Source organism: Formica exsecta, unplaced genomic scaffold (genome assembly GCF_003651465.1).
Source record: "Formica exsecta isolate Colony F162 unplaced genomic scaffold, ASM365146v1 scaffold47, whole genome shotgun sequence".
Taxonomy (NCBI): domain Eukaryota; kingdom Metazoa; phylum Arthropoda; class Insecta; order Hymenoptera; family Formicidae; genus Formica; species Formica exsecta.
Window position 1 is genome coordinate 707014 of NW_021851936.1, and position 16245 is coordinate 723258.

The window sequence follows — 16245 nt, forward strand, 5'->3', positions numbered from 1 at the left end:
TATATATATATATATAATGCTGCAAAGAGTAGTTAAAATAAAAATGTTTAATAATCTTACGCTGCAGAAAGTAGTTATTGTTAGCGGAACAATTCTTCCTGCAGTAAGACGAAGAGGTTTCTGGATTCGTATCATTAATATAATAAGATTTTTCGCTTGACTCGATTCCAGTTTGTACCACTTAAGATCGCATAAAGCACGATATATTTCTTCACACTAAGCAAATATATATACAATAATATATGAAAATTATGTTATTTCAAAGATTAGATTGTTTCCACGTTAATAAAAGTTAGAAGAAAATTTATGGAAAATTTACATTAGATTTAAAAATTTACCATTACATGATCATATTTATCATTACATGATAAATTTCTGTCTAATATTCGATACCGCGCGAAAAAAGTCTTAAACCCATGTAAAATCATACAATTTCGTTTTGCACTTAAAGCATCGGATAATATAAAGATTTTGCTCTCCGTAAAAAATAGCAAATGCAGAGGCCATATTCTTTCCCGACTACTTACATAAACAATAAACGACAGCTAAGATCTTTTGGGGGGATTACTCAGAATCGTAATCTTGATAATATATGTCAAGATCAAAATCATCTTGTCATGTTATCAGCGAGTGTTAGACTAACATGAACATTTATCATTACATTCATACATATGTAACTTACTTTTTCTGTTATCAGCTCTCCGACATAACAATAGAGAAACATTTGTGTAAATAGAATTACAACAACAAATACTATGTAGCTTACTCGTAAGATACCCGCATCATTTATTTTTCCTTCTGTAATCATCTGAATAATAGATCTGGATCAAAAATTAATGTAAAAGTTAATATGAATATAATAATAATAATGTGCAAATATATATTGCCTAATTTTTTATTTTAAAAATAAATTGGGTATATTTTTTTAATATTCTTAATAAATTTGCACTAATGAAACTTACAATTAACGATTGAAATCCATATAGACAAAATATAATAGCAAAATATAATATCAATCCAAGCATCATAAAAGTAAATATATCTTCGATGTTATAGGCAAACCTAAGTACGGGTTCGAGTTTAAAAAATATAACAATAAAATCAGTAATTAAGACATTAAACAAATTCTATATACATGTGTAACATTAAAAAAATTATATATATACATAATAATTAGATAATATTGCATTGTTTGTTAATTTTCTACTTGGATATCTTTTTGATAATAATATATGGATATAAAAAATTCGTGCGTTATAAGCAATTGCAAATAAATTTTCGATGAATGAAATGCTTCAGAAATGCAACTATTTAATAAAATATATTTTAATCAATTATAATGCAACATATTAAATTTACAGAAAGGAAATTCTACTACGAGTTGGAGAGAAAGTTTATAATTTTTAATAAAAGTTTTATTAAATATAATTTTCAATAAATAATTTTTAAAAAGTTTTAAATAAAATTTTGGATAAAGAGAAAAACACAAATAAAAAGAAATGTATCTTATGTATAGACGCGTTGTAATATAAAGAAAAATATTATATCTAAAAATATAACTTATAGATATAAATTAAAGAAAATTTAATATTATATAATGTAGCTCTTAAGAAACAAAAATAAAAAATGAGTTTTAAAGCATTTCAAATATCATTGAGTATAATATTCTGTATAATTAAACCATACACGAAAAAAACGAGCTTTATGTTTGAATATCAAAAATCTCATGCAAAAATCAAATAATTCTGCTATTTAAAACTTTCTTGTTGTAATCAAAATTCACACCTAATGATTCTTATGTGTATCGTAATGTTACCACTCAGTGCTCTGTCAAAATCTTTGCCTGAGACCAAATTGGCTAATCGATGTCTTAAATTTTCTAATTGACCACAAACGTGAAGAATGACGAGTCCAAGAAAACCATCTACCGACAGATAGACGAATAGAGCCAGCAGTATCGTTAAGGCTTGAATAAGAAATGTCAACTCGAACTGTGGACTCTTATCTGTATCATAGAAATAATATGTCTGTATCGGTAATGGTTTGTTCCGATCTGTAAGGTTTGTCAGATATCTGAATGGTAGACCAGCGCATGGAGGAATGATGGCCAAAGCGAACGAAGATACCGTCACAACATATGTATAAATTGCGAATAATCGAGCAGTCCGCGCATATTTCATCATTATATTTCTCTCAGCGCTTAGCTTTGACACTATCCAATCTTCCGCCATCATGTTTAATATGGATGAAAGAACTGAAAAAAATTAAATTAAATTAAATCGGCAGTATAAAAATGTTAAACTATACAGCTATTATAGCTGTTTGTAAGTTAATGAATCAAAAAAAATCATCGATACACACGCACACACACACATATATATATGCAAAATGTGCAAATAAATTATAAATAATTCCTTACTTGTGTGTAATATCATAATTTAATACTGCACTAACAAATCGGAATAATATTTGACGAAGAAACAAAATGTAAAACCATACGTTTTACAAATAAGTCCAGACATACCTGTTTGTTTCCATCGCATAATAACAAGTTTCAGCGCAACTACGAATAAAGGTAATGTAATTCGTAAGTTGTCTATCATTAACTCCAAATCGCCCCAAACACGCACAAGCGCACATACAGACGGAACACCGGAAATAAATATCATCAAAATGAGAATAAAACCCACGCGAATGTCAAGTTCAATCCTTCTTTTCACGGCATTATTGGTTGTAGGCCACAAGCCGATCAATCCCAAACCTAAATGATTTAATTCAACCGCCCACACGAAATCTGGCAAAGTAATCTTTTTAAGAAACTTGAGGATGGCGATAATAATTAAATTTACATGTGAATTGTATAAAGGATAATCTTGCCAAAAGGTAATAGAAATGCGATAGCGCGTAAAATTGCAATGCAATATTACATGTGTATTTGTAATGCAACATTATACTCCAATTTAGAAAATTATTACAACATAAGATACATATATATATATATATATATATAAAACACGTATATATTATGAGCGAAAGATACATAGTACGTTATTGAGTTAATACCTTTGTAACCTGTGGATTTTGAAACATCCATATTGTAGACTGATATGAATACGACAAAGGAGATCTTCCCTCTTCTTGCCACTTTACAATGCTCAGTACGCATGCTTGTAATGCGAGTACTGCAGCTTGGCTGTTTTATCGAAGAACACGCGTTAAATATTAAAAATGCTATTTCCCATAGTTGACCGCAATTTTTTTCTCGTAATAAGACTACTTGATGAACATAAGAATAAGTTACAAAAAATGTCACCATCTGATGTAATAAGACGAGAGAGATATTACGGTGAAATACATCGGGAATATATCAAACTTGTTTTAAAAGTTTTTTCGTACTTTGTAACGAGAAATAACGGCATGTAATTACATGTTACGTAGCGCTAAAAGTTTTCTGTATAGAAAACACAAAAACTGAAACAAAAAAAAAAGAAAATAAGATCCTGAAGAAGGTATAATGTCGCATCAAGTAAACTGTATCAAGTGAACTGTAATACGTACATGTCAAATATATGTGCATTTCAAATGTCCGTGGCAAAGGACATACTTGTTAAAAACATGATGAATGCGGTGCTACCATATCAAGTGCGAGCTGTAATAAATATCTCATAGCTATCTTTTTGACAGTAAAAGTAGCTATGAGTAGTTTCGGAGTAGTTTCGTAGTATATCGGAGTTTCTCACGTGAGTCTTCGCGCCATCCATTTTTTCTCAATGAAATCCTGCTTTGCTCTAGATAATGTAAAAATTACGACTTTATATGACATATTTGTCAACAATTTAGAATGCGCCAACAATTATTTTATAAAATGATTAATGTTCTGATGCAACGCGTTCATATTGAGTTCTGTTAATGAGACAGATAATACAAGCTGTCACATATTACAATACATAATGATATAAATTATCATAAATATAGCAAATACAATGAGAGAGAGAGAGAGAGAGAGAGAGAAATTAACAATGTTAAACTTTTATTTCTATTGCAACAATTACTAAATACAATTTTATTCTATCCGTATTGTAATATATATCTAATTGGAAATATATGTTCTATATATTCTTTTCTTCGAAAAAAAATTAATGAATAATAATATCGCTATTACTTTTGATATGTATACTATCTTCAACTCTGCTTTGCCAATAAGAACGATATATAGCCAGCTGATGTTTTCAGTAACTAAAAATAAATATGTTTTTAATTACAAATATATTATAAACACAAAGTACACAAAATATATACATTTAAAAAAGAAAAACTTTTGCACACTAATGTTGACTGTATTTTCATATCATGTTTATAACAACGCAACATATGTTAAAATTGAGATTAATAATTAGACGATATTTTCTTGGCCAAAAAGTCTAATATGAAAGGTAATCAATTTTTAAGAATGCAGACGGAAAACGTAAATGAAATTAGAGACAATCTTACGCTGCAAAAGGTGGTCATCGTTAATGGAACAATTTTTCCCGCAGTGATACGGAAGGGTTCGTTGATTCGTATCATTAATATAATAAGATTCCTCGCCTTTTTCGACTCCAAGTTGTACCACTCAAGATCGCACACTGCACGATATACTGCATTACACTTAACAAATATACACATAACGATATATGAATATCATCCACATGAATATCATCATGTATATTTCAGAGTATAGCCGTTCTCATAAACATTAATAAAAATTAATTAAACTTTACTTTTGATTTTATATCACCATCCAACGAAATAGATAAACAACTTCAATCAACGATTTAATATTAATATTTATTTATAATTTTAATTAATATTTATATAAATGGCCTTACAAATTGTGTAACAATATGAGTTTCAACAGTTTCTTAGCAATGTGACATTAAATTTGAAATTTGTACGAAAAATGACAAACACAATTGTAATATATAAAAATTTTATTAATGCAGTTATGAACATATAATATGAAATATTAATTGACTACAAGAGATGTACAAAGCTGTATAAATTTATATTATACTAATTTATTTAAATATATGATTTACTTTATTTATTCATATCAATATATCTGATTTACTCTCGTATATAAATATATGACTTACTTGCTGTGTTATAAGCTCACCGGCACCGCAATAGAGAAAAGTATGCGATAATAAAATGAGAGCAGCAACTGCCATGTAGCATGCTTGTGGAAGACCCGCATTACTTATTTTTTTGTCAGAGACCACCTGAATAATACATCTCACTAATTAATAGAAACAAATAAATGTAAAATAAGTATCACGGACTTTGGGAAAAAATTAGAAAATTAGAAAGAAAACTAAAACGCATTTTGACATTTTAAAATATACCCGTGGTATAAAACTCACATTAAGCAACAAGAAACCGCATAAACAAAACACAATACCAAAATAGAGTAACAATCCGAGCATCATTAAAGTGAACGTATCTTCAATGTTATCAGCAAACCTATAAGTATTGTCTGTAAATGTTTAAAGTAATGCCATCTTATAATCAATAAAATTTTATACGCGCATTTAAAAACACCAAAAGATCATATATAAAATATCTTTGATCCGAGATATCGTTTATTAAATTTTTAGTTGGACATTTTTTAGTAAAAATATGTACACGCATCGAACTTCTTCGACGAACGACTGAATGCACAAACTTAAAAAATACAAATTAAGTGGAGAAAAACAATAACATGCACAATATCCAACACTGAATATTGAACAATCATCGATCAAAGATACTTTGATATTGTAATTATACTTTAGCATTTATTTCTCTCTCTCTCTCTCTCTCTCTCTCTCTCTCTCTCTCTCTCTCTCTCTCTCTCAAAAGAAAAATTGATTTTTCTTTTTAGAGATTTTGCTGAAATTGTAACATTCTATTGATACCATTTTCAATAGCCACACCTGATGAGTCGTAAATGAGTCACCACACTGTTACTGAGAGCATTGTTGAAATCTTTACACGAGACCAAATTGACCATTCGGTACCTAAAGTTTTCCAACTGGCCGCAGATATGAAGGATCACAAGTCCCAAGAAAGCATCTACCGACGTGTAAACTATACCTGCTAAAGAGATCGTTATGACTTGAACAAGAAATGTCAATTCAAATTGCGGGCTTTGATCTGTGTCGTAGAAATAATACGTCTGCAGCGGTAACGGTTTGTTCCGATCCGTAAGATTCGTTAGGTGCCTGATTTGTATGCCAAAACAAGGAAGAATGATTAGCATGACAAATGCCAATATCATTATAACGTATCCGAAGATTACGAATAAGCGTGCGATTCGTGCTTTCCTTATCATCACATCCCTCTCCGCGGCTAACTTTAACGCAATCCAATCTTCCGCCATTGTGTTTACGATGGTTAACAAAACTTGAAAATATAAAAAAGTATACAATAGTGTTTGGATGCAAAGATTTTAAATTAATAAGTTTTTTTTTATTTTCAAAAGAAAAAAAGAAAAAATCTCGCGTGTATATTTTAAAAAATAAAGACATTTTCATTATATAATTCAAACTCAAGCTGTCAATTAAGCCTATTAAAAATACGATCAGTTCAGCCGTTATCGAGGTCCGACAATCTAAGGTACTCGCAACTGACCGACTCACGTATAGATACCCGGAGTGCCTCGCTGCTTTGCGTGAACTTGGCGCGAGACACTACCGTGTCTCTTGATACTTTAATTTATTTTGATATGTATATATATGTTACAATTTTTAATCATTAATAATTCTTGATTTTTTCGAAATCGTAATCCAATATGGTTCTAGTAATAAATCGATAAAACCCATGACACGATTCGATGAAGAAAAAAAAAATGCAAGATTAGATTTTACATCACAAATAGAGTCCAGCTTATACCTGTTCGTTTCCATCGCATAATAATAAATTTCATCGAAACCACTATGAGAGGTAATGTAATTCGCAAATTGTCTATCATAAGCACCATATCGCCCCAAACTCGCATAAGCGCCCATATAAGGGGAACACCGGAGACAATTATCACCATAAGAAAGACGAGACCCACTCGAATGTCAGATCCGTGACTTTTCTTCACAACTTCGGTCTTAGGCCATAAACCGATCAGTTTCAAACCCAAGCGATGTAATTCAACTGCCCACACGAAATCTAACAATGTTTTCTCTTTAATTTCATAAATAAAAGACTTGAACAAAATATAATTACACGTAAATCGTTATCTAATCGTAGAAGATTGATATCTTGACACAAAAGAAATGTGTATGTGACAGAAATAAATTATTATTTGTGATGAAATATTATGTCAATTCAAAAACGTACATATTAGAACGTGAAACACACTAGAAGCAAAAGATGTATGATATGATATATGTAATACCTCTGTATCCCGAAGATCTTGAAATGTCCATGTCGAAGACTAACACGTGAAGAGGAGTTTTTCCCACTTTGCGGTATAAAATGATCATTACGCATGCTCGCGACATAAGTGCAAGTGCCTCTCTACTAGATGCATTAAATATTACAAATGCTCTCCCTAGTTGATAGCAGTTCTACGTTTCATAACAAAACTTTTCGAGCATAGATAGGGAGAGAAAAAAAAAGCCATAAATAGAAGAATTGGTAATAACATGACAATGACAATAACATATGTTGTATCTCAATTTTGCGAGCTCATGCTCGAAACTTGTTTTCTGCACTTTATAATGTTTTACGTACGCATTATCGTATCGAAAGATAATGCATTTGTAATGAGTCCCCGAAGAGAGGGCAAAAAAAATAAAAGGAAAGAATATATTGTACAAAAAAGCGTATTATATACAATGGAAAATGTGTAAAATGTCGCATAAGTTAGCAGTATACACACAATTTAATAATATAATAATTTGAAAATTAATAATTTGGAGTTTTCGTAAAAACATATATTTTCTTGAATACGATATATGCGAAAGATGCGATATTATTATATCCAATTAATTATAACACACATATATTACAATTAATTTTTCCAATTAAAATTAAATAGACCAAATCGTTATGCAAAAGAATATAAAGCACACAAAATTATAAAAGTGCCACGACAAATAGAAAACAAGAAGGTAAATTATTTTTTCTCTATTGCAAATAAATTTTCTGTATTAATATGAAGTAAAGGAGTATAATCACAATTTTATTTATAATTGATATTGAAGGCAATAGTAATACATTGACTACTTTTTCACTACTAGATTCAATTAGATTATTAGAGCTCAGCATAGCATTTGTCAAATATAATCTAACAATAAATAAAATATACGAAACACATATATAAAATAAAAAACAAACAAAATGATTTTTTTATAATATATTTGAAATAAAATACGATCATATTTCAGATTAAATATTGTCGATGTTTAATATTATCATCATTATGATAATATCATTGTTATTATCATCTCTCTTTCCTTCATTATTAAAATAATTATATATCAATGCAATTCAGTATATATTAATCACGTGCAAGCAGAACCGATATATAACCGCCTGACGTTTTCAATAGCTGAAATATTAAATAAGCTGTATTTAAACAATTGTAGCATTATATGGTTAAATGTCTCTTTAAATATAAAATATGAATATTAAATTCTTTAATAAAATAACTGAAATACATATTACAAATTTATAATTACATATTCACTTACGCTGCAAAAGGCATTCATCGTTAGAGGAAAAATCTTTCCGACTGTTACGTAAAGTGGCTTATTTGCGCGCATCATTAATAAAATCAAGTTTCTCGCTTGCTTTGCTTCCAATTCGTACCAACGATATTCACACGCAGCACGATAGATACTTTCGCACTAGAATATGATATTATTATCAAACTTATCAAAATTGACCAATTAGTATTTTTAATTTTTATACTACTCAAAATGTCACAGATTACAGGAGTAAAGAAATTGTTAAAACATACGAGAATCAAGATCCTTAATTACACTCTTTATTTTATTTTAGTAAAATATGAATTTTATGTTAATAAAAAAGAGAATCAAAACAATGTTTACTTGCGTTATTAGAAATTCTCCAACTGCACAGTATAAGCACATATGCCCAAAAATATTTGCAAGGACCGTTATAAGAAACAACAATCTTACGAGAGACAAATGACGTCCATCGGTAACAACCTACGATTAATTAAGAAAAAAGCACACGCTAGCAATATCAATTATTATATGAATAAATATTTTAATAATCTAAAAGTTGTGTTTTTATGCGTATGTACACGGAAAAAAAAATTTTCGCTACCATAGCTAATCATGGTTTGCAAAATAAATGTCTAAACTGCAGCAAAACGGTTTGCTGTTGCACCTAATAAATAGGTATCACAGCTAAGATGTTCGCTGTCCATATATTACGACTGAAATCTATCATAGTTACCACGCGCAGTTTTTAGCTACGACAGCTAATTTTTTTTTCCGTGTACATCTGCGTAACATTTTAGAGATATTCTCTCTCTCTCTCTATATATATATACTTTTCGCAATATAAAAATAATATGTTTTACATAATAAAATTATCTCGTATAATCGGATACATAATTTGCTCGCAACTTTATATCGTATATTTATATCTACGATTATGCATAATTGCGCGAGATATAGATATCTCATATTATTTTGTTGGCATGATAAATCAACTTAAAACTTGTATAGTTCACTTGTTATAAAGACCGAACTTGGTACAATTTAAATACAATTTAAATTTTATCCTAAATATATACAATAAAAGCAAAAAATTGAATAAGACAAATTAAAAGCGATAAATTAAATATTCTTCTTATGATCGCGAAAAAGAAATCTGTCAACTTACGGTAACTAGTAAAAATCCATAGAGACAAAATAATGTACCGAAATAGAGGAATAATCCAAGAAGCATCAAAGTAAACATATTTTCGATAACTTCAATACATCTGTAATAAATAAAATTTATATAAAAATTAATATAAAATGAGAGAACCGTATTAATTATTTGTATCCGTTTACTTAACGATTGTACCTGAAAAATCATAAGTACAATTTTATAATTTCAGGTCTCCCGAGAAAGCTGTCACGCAATTTTTCTATCGGAGATATATATCAATTTTGTCGAATGAATTCAATCTTCATCATCGACGGTAAAACAACATTCATCGAGGCAGTGAATACGCAATGTATACGAAACCTGATAAGGCGGACATGATTCGTTACGGCGTCCGCCAGGACACGATCGAAATTTGAATCCCTCTCGTCCGTTAACCGGCCCTTAAGATTCTCCAGCTGGCCGCAAACGTGAAAAATCAGCAATCCAAAGAGGCTGTCAATCGCGGTGTAACCCATGACGGATATCATGAGGGTGACCCCCTGCGCGAGAAACGTGAGCTCGAAGTAGGGGCTCGTGTCGGTGTCGTACAGGTAGTACGTCTGCAGGGGCAACGGTTTGCCCGGATCGGTTACGTTCGTGATATATCTCATGGTGATCCCGAAACACGGCAGAATAAACAGCAGAATAAACGACGCAAACATTACGACGAATCCACAGATTATGATCATACGAGGGATCCGTGCGCATCTTATCATGATTTTACGCTCCTGATCGGATTTGAGACTCAGCCAATCTTTGGCGATCATGTGCAGAATCGGCGCGAGAGCTTAAAAGGTAGATTATAACGTTTAAGTGATTAAAGTCAAGTGAAAAAATCGGGATCGTTGGGTAAATGTAACAACATAGATAATTTTGCAATGATAAAATTACAATGGTTGTTATAAAGTAACTTGAATGATTTATTATAAAGAAAGATTTATTATAACTTGGAAGATTATTATAAAGCAAGTTCAGAAAATTTTATTATCGTTGTGTGTCTCATATGTATATTTAAAATTATTTGGGAGGAATGATTAGATCAAAGCAAGCAGCTCTCTTAATCGCAATACTTTAGAATAAGTTGCACGAGTTACTAAGCTACATGCGAAGCGTATGTATTAGCATAAATAACTGTACTATTATTCCTTGCTCTTCTTAATCGTACTATAAAAAAAAATTTAATATTCTACTGTTACATGTTATTTTATTATCCTTTTTTAAGGAGTCTTAATTTTCCTGTCCAAATTTCCGCTACGAGAAAAATTGCGAAACGTATCTACCAGCTCTTTTGCTCCACATGATGATGAGCTTCATTATCATCGACACCAAAGGTAAAGTGAACTGCAGATTGTCTGTCATCGACATCAGGTCTCCCCAAACTCTTATCAGAGAGTGTATGCAGGGAATCACGCAAACGAAGGTTACCATGATTATCAGCAGAAATACACGTATGTTAGCCATTAACTTCTCCCGCGTCGTTTCTTCCATTTTCGGCCAAAGACCGATAAATTCCAGACTATAGCGATTCAATTCCACCGCCCATTTAAAATCTAGCTGCGGAAAAATATCGCGGTTACGTGAACTCGCCGATTAATTTAACGAAATAATTGTTCCAAAACAATATTTTTAATTGCAAAAATATTTAAAAAGTACACAACTCATAACACATTAGTTAAATTATTAATTTATTATATCACTTATTTTTTTTTTTTACGATTATATCACTTTTTCGATATCTTAATCCGCACTTTTCCTTCCTACACCGGCTTGGAAAAATCAAATACTTTAAGCCCTGTCTTATATCCCGTCTTTCTTTTACAAAAAATATGCTTATAAATTATATTTATAATGTTCCTAAATAATGTAGTAGTTCCTAAGTAATGGAGAAATTATTTAAATCATGATGTTCAAAAATATTACATTGTGCATACACTTTATATAACTCTAAAATTTTGGTATATATACTTTATATAACTCTAGAAACAGAAGCCTGTATTTTTTAACTCGAACAATATACTCATAATAATGTTAACATACTACGGCTTAATAAAAAAAATGATTAACTCTTCTAAGATCACTAAACAAATATTCTAATAAAGAATAGAAACGAAAACGAACCTGCGTATCTCGAATGTTCAGTAGCATCCATATCGAAGGCTGACAATGTACTATTTTTCTTCGTAAAAAAAAAATTTATCCCCACCAGCACTTATACACAGGAATCATCGCGAGACACGATGCGTTTTATTCAAGTATTAAACTTAGGGTCTATAGAATAGTCAACGCATTAAATATTGCATGCACCGATGACCGCGGTGAGCAATCCGTATCATTAAAATACAATACATCATCCCCTCGGAGTTCGGCAAAAAAAAAAGAAATTCTAGAAAACGTTGACTTCGAAGTTTCTGCATGTCACGAATAAAGTGAGAATAGTTAAGAAAATACTGTTTTGCATAGGTAGATTGATGCATTATTAATGTATCTCTATAGAAACGTTCTTTCAGCGCAGCATAATAATTCAAGGAGAACTAGTCGCGCTTATACGAGCAAGGACGCGGAACGAATAGTGAGAAATGAATAAAATATACTTTATCTTTACTCGAGTTGAAATTTTTCTCCGGCTTTTTATCTCAATTTCAAATCAAACATCTTTCAAATCAAACTTTGATATTTTGAGCAGTCAGATCATTCTCTTCTGAAATTATTCAACTTGTAGCTCTTAAAATCGTCAAATTTTACTTGATTTAGAAAATTTTATTCCTATTTTAATATTCCTACAATATTTAATATTTTAATTAATATTCTCAATCTCTTTTAATATCATTTAAAAAAATTTATATAATAGAACTCTATTATTTTCTTGAGAACTAAAAGAAAAACTAAAAATTTTACTAGTTTGTAAACTTAATTAAACAAAAGATTATTCATAAAAGACGTAAGCTGTGCGCGCTCGTCTTTTATACAAAATATATTATTTTTATGAAATAATTATCTTTGCTTTTATCTTTTGCCAAGAATATAATCATCATTTCCATTTACATGAATGTATAAATTTTTTACGCTTCGTTTCAAAGAGAATCTTTGAGCACAAATAGCGGAAATCACTTTAGTCTCGCCACTTGAAGACGCCGGCTGTCTTTCTCTCTCTCAATTAGCACGTGCTTAACTAACCGAGAATTAAACCGTAAAATCGCGACCGAACAATAACTTGCACTTACAATCATGTCGGGATTCTAAGGGTCAATTGTTTGAGCTCAACCGTTAATTTCCCGTTTCGCACATCTTGCTACCTCACATCCGCCTATCCACTCTTAAAAAAAAACTTGTTAAATCGATACTTGCAAGTATTGTTGCCTCTTTGCCGCGATGATTGGTTATCTCGACATTGCGCTGTGCATTACTTCATATCAATAAAAGCTATCATGGCTGAGCCGCATATTTGACAGTTCAAATATTAAGTATGTGTATAATTTTGATTTAATTGATTTTGAAAAATGGGTAATTAGAGTTAATATGTAAATAATTTTATAAATATGTGTGTGTGCGTGTGAAAAAAAATTAATTAACGTTATTAATGATTAAAATTCCATGGATTCGAAAGAATATAGTTAAAACTATAGGAAAATATAATAATTATAATAGAATAAATCTCCGCATTTCGGAAATGGCTGCCACAAACATATATAGTTCATTCAATGATATTTTTATTGGACCAAATATCTGGATAGTCAACGTAGACTTTAATTGAAGCAACAGCATTTTTGTCCGTGTATGTTCGACCAAAAAGTAGTCGCCTTGTAGATTTCGAGAGAATCTGATTAATATAAATATATAATGTATTAATAATATAAATAATTTAAAACTATAGGAAAATATAATAATTATAATAGAATAAATCTCCGCATTTCGGAAATCATAATTTTTCGCATGTCGTACAAAGACACATCCAAGTATTAGGATAAGTAGATTTTTTCGCATTTTCAGATTTTTAATTAGAATCCGTGTAGCACGCCACAAAATACAAAAAACTTTTTACTCTTAATTTTTACGCTCCAACCAATAATGCAAGAGATATCTCGATTTATAATATTTTGCGAAAACCTGACAGTACCTGACATACTTATTACCGATCATATATAAACATGAAAAAATTAATTAATGCTGCTAAAATATAAAACTCTGTAAAAAATAAAAGATTACAAAACTATAGAAAAATTATAGTAGAATAGACTCCTATTTCCCAGAAATCAATTTTTCGTATGTCGTATCACATATCAAGATGTTTCTAACATAAGTCTCGAGAGAAGTACAAAAATATTTTGAAGCTCCTTTTTCTCTCTATTCTCTCGATTACTGTCTCTTTTGCTTCCATTTTATTTCAAAATATTAATATAATATATATATATATATATAATATTATATTAATATTTTGAAATAAAATGGAAGCAAAAGAGACAGTAATCGAGAGAATAGAGAGAAAAAGGAGCTTCAAAATATTTTTGTACTTCTCTCGAGACTTATGTTAGAAACATCTTGATATGTGATACGACATACGAAAAATTGATTTCTGAGAAACAGAAGTCTATTCTACTATAATTTTTCTATAGTTTTGTAATCTTTTATTTTTTACAGAGTTTTAATCATTAGCAGCATTAATTAATTTTTTCATGTTTATAAATATATAATGTATTAATAATATAAATAATATAAAGTCTATAATAATATAATAATATAAAGTCTCGTTTTTGATGCTATTTTTGCTTCAAAGCACAAGATTTTTTGCCCTGATTAAACATCGAACGCTTACTAAGTATTTCATTAATTAATCTAATAATTCAAGTATCCCTAATAATCCAAGATGAATTATATGACGTCATTAATCGGTCTCAGAACGATCAAATTTGCTTCACTCGAAAATGTTATACGTTACCGCCGGCATAGCTCTCAGGTTCATTAAATGTCCAAAATATGCGTATAATGAAAAAATTTTCTAGAAATTGTTCGACTAGACAAGGTTTTTTAGCAACGATTAATTACGCGATATTTATTATTAATAATTGACATACAATTATAAATTCTTAATAAGTTTTATATAATGTAAAGATTCGCGACCAAAAGAGTCATTAATAAAATTATCAATCGTCTTTAATTGTAGAAGAAAGTATTTATACTACTGGCGCATTTTGCGCAGACTTTCAAAGGAAATATTCAAAATGCAAAGATATAGACAAAGCTTCGATGGAAATCAACGATTAAATTATAAAATAAATTGTGATTTAAAATTCGCGAGCAAACGCGACAAATAAATAAATCGTCGTATTCATAATATTCGATTACGATACGCGTAATTTCTATTATAATCGAGACCCACACACACGTACGCGCGCGCTATGTAACCACTATCATTTTTATATACAAAGATATTTCGACAGACATTCGAGATCTGTAATATAGCATCCACCGCCCGATTTATTATCGAATATCTCATTTTATACGAATGTCACGATCAACAATAAGATATATATTTCATCTCGCGGGTAATTGTTTTAACAGAATAAAATGGGTCTTATAAACCTTAAAATATCGTTATAAAAAATCGCCGTAGTACCACGTTTTATAGAGAATAACAGACCCAACGATTTTAACAAGGCCCTCCCTCCGCCGGGTGATACGCCGGTTATTATTCGACAAAGAGAAGAACAATCCTAAAGATGGAGAACGACCAACGTCTTGTTTCTGCATCAGTTTCTGCAAGATCGATCCGCAAAGAAAAGTTAAGTGATCCGTTGAACGTTAGAGCCGCTGATGTTAAATGTGCGAGTACAAATAATTCTTGGGTACCAACTGTCGAGACGAATCGAACCCGATAACAGCAAAATTTAAAAAATTTTAATTCAAACACTTTGCAAGATAAAATAAATCGAAATAATTTCAAGTAATTAATTCTAAGCTATTTTTCTGTAGCGTTTAAATAAATTAATTTGCCGATATTTTACTGATATCGGGGTACCCATTCGATTTGTCTCGAAATATTTTTTTAAGTATCCGCACATTTTACGTTATATTCATATATATAATTTTGTATATATCATAATACTTTCAAAAAAGTATAAAAATTTTTTGAAATGATATGTTGATTTGCGCATGTATTTTATTATATATATAGAATAGTACACATATCTAAAAGCACCAATCCAGGAGTGATGTCCTAAAGTTGCGGGATGTCCAATATCTGCAAATAGTTTCTTAAAAGAAACCAAAAACTAATGTTAATATTCCAAGTGCCTAGAAATAGTTTCTCAAAAGAAATCAAACATTATATTATTTGACACCTAATTT

General features: G+C 30.2%; 1 protein-coding gene and 1 pseudogene across 1 annotated transcript in view; both read right to left on the minus strand.

Annotated features, from left to right (window-relative positions):
* The window catches only part of LOC115241200 (odorant receptor 22c-like), a 3608-nt gene extending 282 nt beyond the window's left edge, over nucleotides 1-3326 (minus strand). Inside the window, exons 1-6 of the mRNA XM_029816854.1 lie at nucleotides 3064-3326; nucleotides 2525-2794; nucleotides 1786-2254; nucleotides 963-1062; nucleotides 683-808; nucleotides 61-216 (exon numbers count right to left, since the gene is read on the minus strand). Of these exons, the coding sequence (XP_029672714.1) occupies nucleotides 61-216; nucleotides 683-808; nucleotides 963-1062; nucleotides 1786-2254; nucleotides 2525-2794; nucleotides 3064-3316 (1374 nt within the window). The 5' untranslated portion in view covers nucleotides 3317-3326. The remainder of the gene's footprint in view (nucleotides 1-60; nucleotides 217-682; nucleotides 809-962; nucleotides 1063-1785; nucleotides 2255-2524; nucleotides 2795-3063) is intronic.
* LOC115241199 overlaps nucleotides 3006-16245 on the minus strand; it is a 38265-nt pseudogene continuing 25025 nt past the window's right edge.